The sequence below is a fragment of the Cucurbita maxima genome, unplaced genomic scaffold, assembly GCF_002738345.1.
Source record: "Cucurbita maxima cultivar Rimu unplaced genomic scaffold, Cmax_1.0 Cma_Scf00047, whole genome shotgun sequence".
In the NCBI taxonomy this organism is placed as follows: domain Eukaryota; kingdom Viridiplantae; phylum Streptophyta; class Magnoliopsida; order Cucurbitales; family Cucurbitaceae; genus Cucurbita; species Cucurbita maxima.
In genome coordinates, this window is record NW_019272063.1 from 511,123 (window position 1) to 525,594 (window position 14,472).

Consider the following 14,472-nt stretch of genomic DNA (forward strand, 5'->3'; position numbering starts at 1 on the left):
CTACCCAGCAAGGTGATTAGAGAGATATCTTCTAACTGCTACGATCTGATCCTTTTTAGTGCCATGGTGGCTTCTAGAATTTGAGCATCTTTTCTCTTATATGATGTAAATTATAGGAATTAATGATTTTGGGAGAAGAGGAAGAACAAAACGTATATAGCTGGACAGGACAATATACCACACTTTTGTATCTAATGATTCATCTTGGGGTTTGTAATCTTGATGAAAAGTAATCATGAACCTGAAAGATGATGCCCCAGTTTGAAATTGTTATTGAACATTCAAATTGCGACATGGCTCTTCGCAGCTCATGTTAGAAAACATTTTTTTTTCTCTCGCTGCTGCTTTAGTGGCTGGAATGAATACTTCTGTTCAAGAGTATCTTTATCCTAATTATTTCCTTTATTTGTTGATTCTTGATGATCGTATATTTATGACATCTTTACATGGAATGTGTGGAATATTATCAGAGTCACTCTGGTCTGCGCCCCTGAGTTGTAGTAGCTAGGTATTGAAGGTACCAATCGTCTTATGGCTGTAAATTTGATCATTAGTTGTTCGTTTTCTTCATCTCATCGTGTGTGGTGGGTGCTTGGGAGTTGACTTCAATTTTCTGAACAATTGCATACCGGAAGAAAAAGGGCTTACTTCTAACATTACTGACTCAAAAGTGATAAATAGGTGCCTTGCCTGTTCTTGTAAGTTCTGTTTGGACGTTTGGTGCAATTGTTTTGTAATTTCTTTGCTTTCTTTCTGTTTATATTCTGTTTATCTTGATGCTAGTTGTTTAGTTTAGACTGATTTATATTATCTAAATCCAAATTATTTCAAGTGTGCAAAGTTGGAGTTTTACCTCATATTTTCTTTATGGCACGAACCGTGACTCTGTATGTTGGTGGTATTGCAACTGCTCATATTGCATTTCAAATGTAACACAGAACCGAAAACATGCCGAAGAACAAGGGAAAGGGAGGAAAGAACAGGAAGAGAGGAAAGAACGAAGCAGATGATGAGAAACGTGAGCTTGTTTTCAAGGAAGATGGTCAGGAGTATGCCCAGGTTCTCAGAATGTTGGGGAATGGTCGGTGTGAGGCGACGTGCATAGATGGGACAAACGTGAGCTCATGTTAGAGAACATTTTTTTTTCTCTCGCTGCTGCTTTAGTGGCTGGAATGAATACTTCTGTTCAAGAGTATCTTTATCCTAATTATTTCCTTTATTTGTTGATTCTTGATGATCGTATATTTATGACATCTTTACATGGAATGTGTGGAATATTATCAGAGTCACTCTGGTCTGCGCCCCTGAGTTGTAGTAGCTAGGTATTGAAGGTACCAATCGTCTTATGGCTGTAAATTTGATCATTAGTTGTTCGTTTTCTTCATCTCATCGTGTGTGGTGGGTGCTTGGGAGTTGACTTCAATTTTCTGAACAATTGCATACCGGAAGAAAAAGGGCTTACTTCTAACATTACTGACTCAAAAGTGATAAATAGGTGCCTTGCCTGTTCTTGTAAGTTCTGTTTGGACGTTTGGTGCAATTGTTTTGTAATTTCTTTGCTTTCTTTCTGTTTATATTCTGTTTATCTTGATGCTAGTTGTTTAGTTTAGACTGATTTATATTATCTAAATCCAAATATTTCAAGTGTGCAATGTTGGAGTTTTACCTCATATTTTCTTTATGGCACGAACCGTGACTCTGTATGTTGGTGGTATTGCAACTGCTCATATTGCATTTCAAATGTAACACAGAACCGAAAACATGCCGAAGAACAAGGGAAAGGGAGGAAAGAACAGGAAGAGAGGAAAGAACGAAGCAGATGATGAGAAACGTGAGCTTGTTTTCAAGGAAGATGGTCAGGAGTATGCCCAGGTTCTCAGAATGTTGGGGAATGGTCGGTGTGAGGCGACGTGCATAGATGGGACAAAGCGTCTATGCCATATCCGGGGGAAGATGCACAAAAAGGTTTGGATTGCAGCTGGCGATATAATACTTGTCGGTCTTCGCGACTACCAGGATGACAAAGCTGATGTTATCCTCAAGTATATGCCCGATGAAGCAAGGCTGTTGAAGGCATATGGTGAACTTCCTGAGAACACCCGTCTCAACGAGGGTATTGCTGGAGGTATCGATGATGAGGATGATGGCGGTGCTGATGACTATCTTGAGTTCGAGGATGAAGATATCGACAAAATTTAGATTTCGAGTAACTTTTACATTTGGAGTTCAGAGTTGTGTGGATGGTTTGTTATATGGATTTGCTCCACTGTTGTTGCACCTTGTACTCTCTGCTGGGGGATTGGTATTTATTGCATAAAATCTTATGTTATATATAGATATAACTGCGTAATTATATTTGCCTTCTATCTCTATGAGAATAGAGTTTAAATGAGTGACAAGCACGCTTTTTCGGTCAGTTTCAGCATTTCGATTCCTTAAAGTCGGGTTATAAAAATTTCAAAGTATCACTTCTCCAGTTGAGTTGGGTTGTAAAAATCTTTTGGATTAGTCTAAATTTTAGTTTGATTTGGTTGGTGACTCAAACAACTCAATCTTTTAAATTGAGTAGTTTTAAATCGTCGGTTAAGTCATGAATACTCCTACTTTAAGATCTTAGTGATTCATGGTTTATTCTCTGAGTCATATGAACACTTTTACTTTTAAGATTCTATGGGTCCATGGGTTTAAGAATTCCGTCTCCATCTATTTTTTAGAAGCGAATCCGGAAGTAAATACTTCCTCAGCCTCTTCCTCGTTTCATAGGTCCAAATGTTAGACCGGCCACGTCAATGCCCAATCACCCAACCAACCCACCACGTCAGCAACGTCAATGCCCAATCACCCAACCAACCCACCACGTCAGCAACGTCAATGCCCAATCACCCAACCAACCCGCCACGTCAGCAATCACAACTTAACAGGATTCAAATGCTTCTTTTCTTAAACCGAACTTAAATAGACATTTTAAAACCGATCAAAACGGAGGGGAGAGATCCGACACGCGGGAAGGTGCTGAATCCGATCAAATGCCGGCTTCTCAAAAGATTCTAATTTCTGAGTTTTAATTATTGATCAGATAACAGAACATCAATGCATCGTTTCAGTTTATCGATCGTATTCTTCCAATTTTTCCTCTTCTTTCCTTCAAGAATTTCTGCGATCAGGTGAAAATTTCCACTATCCGTTTTTAATTCCTTCCATTCCCATTCTGAGATTTTGGCGTTTCATACTGTTCTGCATCCATTACAATTAAAAAAAAAACGAAGAAAGTTGCTGTTCAGATTCTTGAATCTTTGAATCCTGCTAAAATGTATTTCTCTTCAGTTTCGTTAGTTTTCTCAACGCTCCTGTGCCATTTTGTTCACTTTTTCTTGTTTTTTTATTGAAGGAATCATATAGGCTTAGCAGTAAAGAACACATGTAGGAGCACTATTCAGGGAAGATATTTACTGACGGATGATAATGGTAAATATTTCTTTCATTATCTCGTAGTGCTACTTCAGGTCTTCGTTCTTTTTTTACAGTTACCTTGAAAATCCCTGAATAATATTCTGCGATTGAAGACATGCTTTTGTTAGAAATTGCTAGTAACTCACAGAACCTAATGGATATAGCTTCCATTGCAGGTCGTGTATGTGATGCTTTATCTATTGATCCACTATCTCATTGCTGCCTTGGCAAAGGGGACAAATTTTCTTGTCAGTGAGTTTTTTTTTTTTTTTTTACCTTTTTTTCCAAATAAATCTCCCTCCAATGGCCCATGAGGAGTGTAAGAGCTCTGTCAAGCTACCTTATTGTTTGTTTTTTCTTTTTACACGTTGCAGTGGGTGCAATCTTGTTTCACAATGTTGCAATTCGTATGAATATTGTGTTTCATGCTGCCTAAATCCTTCAAAGGTATGATGGGTTTCTGATTCTTCTTATGCTTCATTTTTGCTATGGAATCTAAAAACTGGTGCATTTTTGGATGATGATGGTTGCAGACAAAAGGAGAACAAATACTAAAAATCAAAATTTCCAAGCCAGCCACGGCAGGTGATGACTAACGCTCTATATATTAATGTAACAGTTCAAGCCCACCGCTAGTAGATCTTGTATTCTTTGGACTTTTTCTTCAAGGTTTTAAAATACTATTGCTAGGGAGAGGTTTCCACACACTTATAAATAATATTTTATTCTCCTCCCCAACTGATGTGAGATCTTATAATCCACCCCCTTCAAAGTCCAATGTTCTCGTTGACAATCATTTCCTTCTCCAATCGATGCGGGATCCCAATCCACCTCCCTTTGAGACCCAACGTCCTTGCTGGTTCACTACCTCGTGTCTAATCCCCTTCGAGGCTCAGCCTCCTCTCTAGTACATCACCCGATGTCTGGCTCTGATATCATTTGTAATGGCCCAAATCCACCGCTAGCACATATTATTCTCTTTGGGTTTTCCCTTTCGGGCTTCTCTTCAAAGTTTTTAAAACACGTTTGTAGGAAGAAATTTTCTCACTCTTATAAAAAATGTTTCGTTCTCCGTCCCAACTAACGTGGGATCTCACCGTTAATGTTTTGGAAGAGTATTTTACTATTAATATTCATGTGAAGCTTACTTTTCATTTAAGGAATCATTCCCCTTGGAGTGGATTTGAGATCATAATTTAGTCTGAGATTAAATATATGAAACTATGGTAAATGATGCAGGGACATATGCCAGTGTCTTTGATTTCTGTGCTGGGAGGTGTCGTCATAATTCTGAGAGTGTTGTAAGTGTCCTGCATTGTGTTACTGCATTTTATCTTTCTTTAGAGAGTTGAAATATTTGATTGAATTTCAAATTCTCAGGTGCATGAAAATGCTTATCACGGTGATTACCATCATTGCTTTTCCCTGCCATCATATTCTTCAGGTTAGCTACTGATTTCTGAATTCAAACCATGTAGTCATTATAGTTTCTTTAAGCATTCTGTGATGTTTATGATTTATTTCCAAAGTTTGGACTTCGTAGGAGTGAGCAGCACACAACTAGAATTCAGACTGAATGGCATCAATGTCATTGTTGGAAGGTCAGGGTAGCCATGTTTGTTTATTTTATACACTGTTTGATCTCTATCTTACTCTTCTGAACTGAATCTATGATAGACAAGGAGAATCATGTGATTCAGTTTGCAAGTCAAATGGACAATCATGCGTCTCAAACAAGATTTTGGTCCTAAATCATTGTGACATGTGAGTAATCTGCTGTTTTCTTTTCCTTCGTTTCTTATGGAGCCATTAAAACATGTTTTTTCTAATTTGGGTATGATAGAATACAAAAATACATGAGCTGCAAAGGAGGTTGCATAGAAAGTGTTGGGCCTGATCACCCTGCTGAAGTTGCTTATAATGCTCCTGAAGAACTGGTACGGTGTCCTGTTCTTTATGTATAGCACTTACATACGAGTTTTATAGCACATTTTGTTTATCTTATGAACTTCAGAATCCAGGAGCATGCTTATATAGTAGCGCACAGTCAATACTTACTTGTGATGGCTCACACCCACATACCATGAGACTTTGCCCTTGTGCGTAGCACAACTTTTCTAGGTATGTATTTGCTGGGAATGCCATCATTTTCATGGCTCCAACACTTAACTTTATTAGTTTATTTTCCATTAATAAAAAAGAAACAGCTTAGAATTTCATGTTGAATCTCATTCTTTTTCCTTCATATCACTGAGAGATAGAATTTGGAATAAAAATCAAAGCTTTTGAATTTTCCCTTCTGGGTTTTGCTTTGTTTTTCAATGAGTTCTCACTTTAGAAATTGTGCTCCAAGAACAGCTTTTCCTGAGGGGAAGCAGGCTCAATCTCTTCCTCTAAACTCTTCAATCCATCCCCATTTCTTCCTTCTAAATTCTTTCCATCAACATCTGCTTCTGAAGCTGAGGATTTCCTCCGCTGGGACGATGTCACGCTCGGGAATGTAATCCACGACAGAGCTCTGAACTCGAACCTTTGATCCTCAGATTCTGCTATATCCGTTTCGGAGACGGAATGGTTCAATGATCTTTGAGATGACTTTTTATGCAGTCTACTGCTTCCTAAAACCACCTCCGTTGGTAAGATTGGTTGTTCATTATATGGACTTCCCATTAACTGGGCAAGAGCACGTTCCAATGCCGTCGTGACTTTGTCCATTGATGGCCTCTCCTTCGCCCTCATTCTCACACATGTACAAGCTACGTTTGCTATCTTCTTCAAGGCCTCGATATCGGATGGCGGTTTTAGTATCGGATCTAAAACTGCAGAGATATCTCCAGATTTGATCAACGGCACTGCCCATTCTACTATGTTCCCTTCTTCATACTGCATATCAATGGCTCTTCTACCGCTGAGAATTTCGAGTAGCAAAACACCAAAGCTATAGACATCAGACTTGGTTGTAAGGTAGTGAAGTCTGTAGTATTCAGGATCAAGATAGCCAAGAGTTCCCGCTGGTAGCTCCGCTAATGGAGAGCTACCATCCGCTGGCCCCAACAACGACAAGCCAAAATCGGCTACTCGAGCGTTATGCTCCTCGTCAATAAGAATGTTTGACGATTTGATGTCCCGATGGATGACGGGAGGACAAGCATAGCCATGCAAGTATTCAATTCCCCTTGCTGCTTGGACTGCAATGGTGACCCTTCTTATCCAATCTAGTTGCTCTTTCAAGGCCTTGTTCTTGCCATGAAGATGCTGATATAAGGAACCATGAGCCATGAACTCATAAACTAGAAGCCTCTCTCCACTTTCTTCACAATAACCAAGTAGATTAAGCAAATGAGCATGGTTTAATCTTGACAATAAGTCAAGTTCAGTGTGAAACTCTTTTGCATTCTTCTGCTTGTTGTGAGACATTATAGCTCGTTTCACTGCTACAACCGTCCCGTTGTTTAAAACACCTCGGAAAACACAGGAGAAACTTCCCTTTCCCACCATTGAATCTTCCTTAAACCCGCACGTCGCTCCCACGAGCTCTTCGTAAGTGAACATCCGAGCCCTCATTATCTTTAGCTCATCTAAGTCAGGACGTATTTTGTAGCTTTCCTTCTGGAAGGAAGAGGCAGTCCCTTGGTTCTTCTTAGACTTCAACTCCTTTTCCGAACAATGGAAGCTCCGTAACTTATACCGAACGTATAAGATCGCAGTTAACGACACAATAGCTACCAAAAACAGAGCAAAAGCAACCTCTGCTACCAGAGCTGGAAGCTGCATTGACCACAACTTCTCATTTTTCTTCCCCATCAAACCATTTGAACTAATGGATGAACAGTTTGATGAACACTCGAAAGAAAAACAACGTGAACAGTTATATTCACATTGTCTATCAGATTTTAAGGAGCATTCAAATTTTTGGTACATCTCAGGAGGGCATGTAGTACTGCAGGGCATACACACACGAAAACTCGGTGACTTGCACCGAGCACTGTCTTGGCTTAGTTCAAAGAAACCAGGAGCACAAGGAGTTGCTTTACAGACTCCAGGCGACACAGCTAAGGGTATAGAATTAGGAAATCCAAGACCCCAGCAAACAGGCAGGAGAGATTTCTCAGCTAGAATTCCACAAGTGAAGTAATCTCCAGCTGCTATGTCATAAACTTTAATCCCATCCGGTGCTGGAGTGCTTGGTTTGACTGTAAAGCCCCAACAAATCACACCACGGTCCATGCTCTTGATCCCACAAGCATGAAACTTGCCCCCAACAACAGAGTCTAATGGATCAATTGGAACCAAGTCTGCACTTCCTTCAATGTCTAAGCTCCTTCCCCAACAGAACGCCCTCGCCTTAGCGCCCTCTAGAATCCCACAAACATGATATCCACCAGCAGCAATCTTTAGAAACCTCATATCTTTAGGTATCAAACTGATGACCCGGCTGCTCGTCTCATCGCCCCAACACAAAACAGTTCTATTAAGAGAAAACAGCCCACAGTTGAACTCAGACCCTGCCGAGATCGATTCAATCGGGCCATCGAACACAAAGGTTCTCGTCATGTTGTAGCCCCAACAATCAACAAAAGACGTGTTGTTCCTATGCCTTCCAGTTAGCGGTGCTCGGAGGCCACAGAGATGGTAATCACCAGCACTGATTTCCTGGTATCGAGCGGCTTTGATCATGGGCTGAGGAACACCCATTTGAACATAGCCACTGCTTCCCCAACAGTAAGGCTGGTTGGAATCCAAAAGAAGCCCACAAACAAAACCATCACCAGCAGTGAGACCAATGAAGGGGAAATGAGAAGGAGTTCCGTAAGTTATGGCTGAATTTGAACCAAAACAGCTCACAAGATGAGACCCATCTGCCATTAAACCACAGAAAACAGGCCCTTTCTCGCCATAAGAAACAGCCACAGAAGCCATAGAGCCTAAACCAGACACCATCAGACACATATCTGCAAAAACAACCAATTCCACAAACAATCCACCTCTCCAACCACTCATCTTCTTCAAGAACATCCAAAAAAAAAAAACCCAGAAAAACTCACTTCATTCTCTTTCAAATCCCAAGAAATTCAGAATGCTGTAAGTTCCTCTCCTTCCGAGAGGCATCCATGAGAACTGATGAAAGGAAAAGGAAGAACAGAGAAAGAAGAGAAGAAGAGAAAAGTGTCCAAAGAAAAGAGACTTGAAGGCCGAAATTACAGCTTTCTGGCATTGGGAAAAGCGTAGGTGAAGGCATTAAATGGGAGGAAGTTAATGCCTTTTTTTTTCTTTTAATCTTTCATGCACGGATTACTGCACTACACACCACCAAATCCAATCCCCAAAGCCCTTTCATTTTTTTCTCTTCTGTTTTTGCTTCAGGGGCGTTGTGTTGTTGGCCGTGGATTCAAGTTTCTTGAAGAACTGGGGGGACGAGCTTTTGTTCCAAACAAGGTGCTGCTCTGTTTTCTCTCTATTGGATTTAATTAGTGTCCTTTTTGGACGTATTTTCCACCATTTTTGCTTCTGCTTTTGTTTATACTTTCTCTGCAGTTCTTCCTATTCCGTACTTATGGTTTCAAGTTCTGTGATTATTCTATTTTTTCTCAAATTTTCAAATATTTTTTTAAGTTCAACTCATAAAACTTCGAGAAAATATATAGATTTAAACCTCTGGCCTCTACTTCTACTTTGTTTCTATTTGGACCAAAAATAAATAAATTAGGGTCTTTTCTACTTCTATTATTGTTATTATTATTTTATTAAATATTTAAAAATAATAAAAATAATAACACTTTGTTCTAAAAAAGTAAGCTTCTCTCGAAGTCCATCGTTGTTTCAAATCTTGGTGTGGATAAGATTTTTAAGTACTCAATTGTTTGTGAGAACTAAAATTATCTTCATCGACTAACCTAAGTTATTTTAGGAGGTTATTCTATGTAGCACATTTAATTTTGAAATTTCTATGATTGAGTTTTCAAAAATAGGCCGAATACTTTTTTAATATATGTAATAACTATCCATTCTTTTAAAAATTATGGTTAAACAAAGTTTAAAAAAAATGATGGTTACTATGTATACTAAAATTATCACTTTTCTTTTTCGGTAAGCCAATCATAAGCATTTGAAAGTTAAGAGGTTTGAGCGATTTTATGTTGAGTGACCATTTATAAATTTTTTTAAGAAAAGATCTTCACTCTTAAAAGTATTTATCAAGAAGTAAACATAGTTATATCATAAGAGAGTGTCGAATCTTAAATGTGAATCTAGATGGCTCGAATCTTAAATGTGAGACGTTACAGCATTGGAGCAGCGTACAATCTCGATTGTATTTATTGGAGTGTCACTGATTTGAGTTGACAAATCATTAAAAAAGAACATTCAAAATTACAAGTAATTAAGAAGGTATCATTCTTATCGATGAAACACATTCCAAAAAGGACACTAATTAAATTATTCCATTTTAAATTGAATATAATAACATAAATGTCTTGCATTAAAGAGTAAATAAATAAATCAATGAGCATGGAGCCCCACAAAATATGATAAATAAAATCCAAATTTGATGGTTGAAATAAAAATTAAAATTAAAAAAGGATATTAAAATTATTACTTAATTTATGAGTATTCCTCTGAATATATCATTCCCAGATAAAGTATAATGAAACATGTGATGAAGGTTGAAAAATGACCTAAAATGTCCCGATTTGTGGAGACAAATTCTTATTGAGATTTGTAAATTCCATTTTTAAATAAAGTCATGTAATTACCGCTAAGCTAAACTCAGTTTATCTATTAATTATACATTAATTTTAATAAAATAGTAATATTAATTAATTTTCATTAATCTATCAATGTATCATCAATTAACTACACTATTGCCCTATTGAACAAAAATAAACTTATAATTTAACAAAATAAAAAAATAATTGCATTAATACATTTTTCTTGTAAAGAAATTAATAAATTTATTTAACCAGAAACTTTGAAGCTGTCAATAAATAGCTTGGACCAAGCTGGCACCCAACAAATAATGTGAAATTGGAATTTATTATATATTTTTATCTAATTATTTAGGCTTTTTTTTTTTTTTTTTGTTTCATTTCAATTAATAAATAAGTACAGACATAACTTTGCTATAAAAATAGTAAAATCATTCTAACAAAACCAATTACCAAAATTTACCATTATACAGCTCATAAACTAAAAATAATGAATTTATATTTATTTAATTATTTAATTAAAGAATTTCAATTATGCTAAATAATCTATTAGAATAATGATAAAAGTGTTTATTATATAATATAAAATTGTAAAAAGAAAATAATAAATGGATCATTTAATATAAATATATATATAGATTAAATCCCCAAAATTAGGGAGATGAAAGTTGAAAGAACATGAGCCCCACAAAAATAATTTTATAAAAAAAGATATCATAAAACTATATAGCTTATTTTATAAAAAAAAAATATCAGACAAATTAATTTAAAGAAAAAAAAAATACCAAATTAAGGAAACTTTTGTCCTTTTCAGTATTTCAAATTGCATCACTAAGCCTCATTAATTGTTTTGCATAGAAAATTCACATTGGTATTATTAGTGAAGCAAATCATTTAAGTTGCATAATACTCAATTTGTCCAATTCATAAACAGGAAAAGGGCAATTTCTTCAACAGGCTCAGGCCCAATTCATTTTTTGAAGTGAATATCATATAGTAATCAGAAATTCTTTCAGATATGAACCTTATCAGCGTCACATTCACTTAATTTCTTCCTTAAAATGATAGGAGTTCTTACCATTCAACTAGAGAAGAAGCCTGGATGCAAGCTTGTACTTTACCTGCCAACCTGCACAAGTTAGAATCATTAGTGACACACTAAGTCGTTTATATTCAGCCTCACGGTTTTTAAAGTGTCGGTTAGGGAGAGTTTTCCACACCCTAGTAAGGAATGTGGGTCCTACTGAGCTACCTCTTTAGGTAGAGAATGACCTGTGGGAGAGATCATATTCACCGCTAGTAGATATTGTTCGCTTTAGTCCGTTACGTATTATCTTCAGTCTTACGGTTTTTAAAACGTGTTAGCTAAGGAGAGGTTTCCACACCCTTATAAAGAATGTTTTGTTCCCCCTCCAAACAATGTGGATCGAACTTAAACTGTTATAAATGGTATTAGAGCCAGTCATTAGGGATGTATCAGTAAGTATGTCGGACTCCTGAGAGGGGTGGATTGTGAAATCCCACAGAGGGAGACAGAACATTGTTTATAAGGGTATGAAAACCTCTCTCTAGCAAACACATTTTAAATCTCGAGGGAAAACCTGAAATGAAAGGCTCGAAAAAGGCAATATGTGCTAGTAGTGGGCTTGAGCTGTTACGTTGCTCTTCACCCTTGACCTAAGAGTATATGGACCTAAGACATGGTTGAGGGAGCTTCATGGGTGAGGAGGAGAGTGAATAGAAATTTTTTTAAAAATGTATGTTTATGTTTGGTTCTTGGGAAACAGAAAACAGCTCAAGTTCGGAGTTCTAAGTAAGCTCACAGGAAGAATTCTAAACAACTGCAGGTTACAGAACTCCTACTCACATCCACCATCGCAAAATGATCCAAATCTTAGGCAATTTGGTACAAGTTTCATTTCTAATCTCATTACACGACACATGAATATGAATCTGCAGAGAAGCTCAACGATTCCACACAAATTAAAGACCTCAGATGTGAACTTGGTGAGTTAGGGCTAGTTGGTACCTTCAGCCAATTAACAAACTCAAGAAGAAAAATCTTACACTCTTCTAGTCAGCGAGGCTTGAAGAACAAAACAAATTCCAGAAAGCCAAACTAAACTCATTATACATTCAACTTCAGAAACTCAAAACTCCACAATATCATCATTCATAATCACAAATCTGTTTGGCTACCGAGAAAGTGGAGAAACAACAAAATTCGAAATCTAATGAACAGGTTGTCTTCTCAGTCGAAACACGCACTAAGTAAAATTTCTTCAAAATGAAAATGATATACTCAAAATTCTTGATCTACGAATTTCCAGCGGCAAACCAGAGAGAGATTACTAATTGAAACAGAGAAGAAAAGGAAAAAGAAATCGTAGAAATTGAGAAACGAAAAAGAAGATTTAGCGTACCTGGTTGGAGATTGCGGGAGGAAGCAAGCAGAGAGTAAACGATGGATTCGAACTCTTACACTGCGAAGAGTCGATTAAGGAGTGGCTTAAGAACTTTAAAACCGGTTTCTATTTATTTCTATTTTGAACCGAACTCTTTTTTCGTCATTTTTTAAAACATTATTTCTAAAAAAAAAAAAAAAAAAATTATATAAAGACATTAACACTCCAACGAAACACAATAAATACCTAAAATTCAATAAGATCGTTAATAAATTCGCAAAAAAAAAAAAAAAAATAGTAAAATAAATCGTGAAGAACTCGCTTGGCATTGAAGCCGTTGGTTCGTCTTCTTCCTTCTGTTCGTTACAAACCCTAATTTCTCTGCTGAATTTTCTCGGCAACCAAACAGGCTCCACCGCATACAGTTTCTTTCCTACCATTTTTCCAGCCATTTTCTCCCTGGATTTTTCCCTTCTTACGTTCTCCATTTCCACATTAATTCCTCCTCTCTGTTTCTCTTCCCTGAAACCAACAATCAAATTCCACAATCATCCTCCTCACCTTCATCATCCATCCATCCCTCTCTTTAGCATAAAATTTTCGTTCTTTTTCTTTCCTCTGTTAATCTCTTATTATCTTCCCGTCGCCGGTTGAGATCTCCACAATCCAATCGTTTATCTCTGTTTTAATCCATGGATCCGACGGAACTACGAAGAGTATTCCAGATGTTCGATCGCAATGGCGACGGGCAAATCACGAAGAAGGAACTAAACGACTCGTTGGAGAATTTGGGGATTTTCATCCCGGACAAAGATCTGACTCAAATGATCGAGAAAATTGACGTTAATAACGATGGATACGTGGACATTGACGAGTTCGGAGAGCTGTACCAGTCGATTATGAACGAGAAAGACGAGGAGGAGGACATGAGAGAAGCGTTCAACGTCTTTGACCAGAACGGCGATGGATTCATCACCGTCGAGGAATTGAGGTCAGTTCTAGCTTCCTTGGGGCTTAAGCAAGGGAGAACTGTTGAGGATTGCAAGAAGATGATCATGAAGGTGGATGTCGATGGAGATGGAATGGTCAATTACAAGGAGTTCAAGCAAATGATGAAGGGAGGTGGATTTAGTGCATTAGGTTGATCATCTTTCTCACTTAATCACATGAAAACTTAAACTAAAACAAATAAAAACCAATGAGAGAGAAAGAGAGAGAGAGAGAGAGAGAGGCTGTTTTTCCATTAGAGTTCTGTATATACAACCTTGAAGATGATGATCATCATGAAAAATAACGAAGAACAGGGATTTGATCATCACAGGTTGCATGGATTGTTTGTGATCACACGTGTTCATTATACATTGGCTTTACTTTAGCCAATTGTCTTCTGACACGTATTCAGGTTATATATATGAATATATATTTTCTTTTTTCTTTTCTAATACATGTAATTTTGAAATTTGTTGTGGGGGCGGGGGAGGGGAGAAGAAACCCATGGCGTGGATTGTCGGGTCGGGTCGGGGCACCAACAGAATGTTATTATGTTTTTTTTATTAATTTCTTTTTTCAACTTAGTAAGAATGATTTTTTTGTGTTATTCTTTTTTTTTATTATTATTATTATTATTAACTTGTGTTATCTAAACAATCAAACATCGAAAACAACCCCATCACAGACCGAAACGAACCAAATTATAGACGAAACCAAGTCATATGGCAAAAGCCACCTGAATGCCAAGTAGAGATATCTCCTCATAAGAACCATCTCCAGAAGAGAGGAGCCGAGGTGGTCCCCCTCGGACCGCCCAGGTTCTCTATTGATTCAAATATTGTACCAGCGGGATAGGAATAGAGAAAGAGGAAACGGGATAGGAATAGAGAAAGAGGAAAAAAACAAAGATTTCACATAGTACT

At 37.3% G+C, this 14,472-nt stretch overlaps 4 protein-coding genes and 1 long non-coding RNA gene across 5 annotated transcripts; 3 read left to right on the forward strand and 2 right to left on the reverse strand.

Annotated features, from left to right (window-relative positions):
* The first annotated feature begins 1,719 nt into the window (after nt 1–1,719).
* LOC111470747 (eukaryotic translation initiation factor 1A-like) lies at nt 1,720–2,366 on the forward strand. The gene has a single exon (XM_023116347.1). It carries the CDS (start codon nt 1,762–1,764, stop codon nt 2,197–2,199), a length of 438 nt encoding a protein of 145 aa, XP_022972115.1. The 5' UTR covers nt 1,720–1,761; the 3' UTR covers nt 2,200–2,366.
* Nucleotides 2,367–2,963: 597 nt separating this feature from the next.
* Nucleotides 2,964–9,133, forward strand: LOC111470743. The gene is made up of 12 exons (XM_023116343.1): nt 2,964–3,164; nt 3,389–3,465; nt 3,627–3,702; nt 3,825–3,897; nt 3,984–4,035; nt 4,690–4,751; nt 4,831–4,894; nt 4,994–5,051; nt 5,128–5,214; nt 5,294–5,387; nt 5,465–5,571; nt 8,815–9,133. Exons 1-11 carry the CDS (start codon nt 3,091–3,093, stop codon nt 5,555–5,557), a joined length of 810 nt encoding a protein of 269 aa, XP_022972111.1. The 5' UTR covers nt 2,964–3,090; the 3' UTR covers nt 5,558–5,571; nt 8,815–9,133.
* On the reverse strand, nt 5,610–8,816 carry LOC111470736 (serine/threonine-protein kinase-like protein ACR4). The gene has a single exon (XM_023116332.1). The coding sequence runs from the start codon at nt 8,464–8,466 to the stop codon at nt 5,785–5,787; it is 2,682 nt and encodes an 893-aa protein (XP_022972100.1). The 5' UTR covers nt 8,467–8,816; the 3' UTR covers nt 5,610–5,784.
* A 2,018-nt stretch (nt 9,134–11,151) lies between the features above and the next one.
* Nucleotides 11,152–12,700, reverse strand: LOC111470749. Its single transcript, XR_002715105.1, has 2 exons — nt 12,578–12,700; nt 11,152–11,283 (listed from the first exon to the last, which is right to left on the reverse strand). It is a non-coding gene; the product is annotated as an uncharacterized LOC111470749 (long non-coding RNA).
* A 95-nt stretch (nt 12,701–12,795) lies between these two features.
* LOC111470746 (calmodulin-like protein 3) lies at nt 12,796–13,952 on the forward strand. The gene has a single exon (XM_023116346.1). The coding sequence runs from the start codon at nt 13,252–13,254 to the stop codon at nt 13,702–13,704; it is 453 nt and encodes a 150-aa protein (XP_022972114.1). The 5' UTR covers nt 12,796–13,251; the 3' UTR covers nt 13,705–13,952.
* Nucleotides 13,953–14,472: the final 520 nt, after the last annotated feature.

What these genes read in the sequence shown, in the direction of transcription:
- LOC111470747 (XM_023116347.1), top strand. Translation starts at nt 1,762, where the DNA reads ATGCCGAAGAACAAGGGAAAGGGAGGAAAGAACAGGAAGAGAGGAAAG.
- LOC111470743 (XM_023116343.1), top strand. Translation starts at nt 3,091, where the DNA reads ATGCATCGTTTCAGTTTATCGATCGTATTCTTCCAATTTTTCCTCTTC. An exon ending in CCTGCCATCATATTCTTCAG is followed by an intron (nt 4,895 to 4,993) that starts GTTAGCTACTGA and finishes TGGACTTCGTAG; the next exon opens with GAGTGAGCAGCACACAACTA. An exon ending in ATCAATGTCATTGTTGGAAG is followed by an intron (nt 5,052 to 5,127) that starts GTCAGGGTAGCC and finishes AATCTATGATAG; the next exon opens with ACAAGGAGAATCATGTGATT.
- LOC111470736 (XM_023116332.1), bottom strand. Translation starts at nt 8,466, where the DNA reads ATGTTCTTGAAGAAGATGAGTGGTTGGAGAGGTGGATTGTTTGTGGAA.
- LOC111470746 (XM_023116346.1), top strand. Translation starts at nt 13,252, where the DNA reads ATGGATCCGACGGAACTACGAAGAGTATTCCAGATGTTCGATCGCAAT.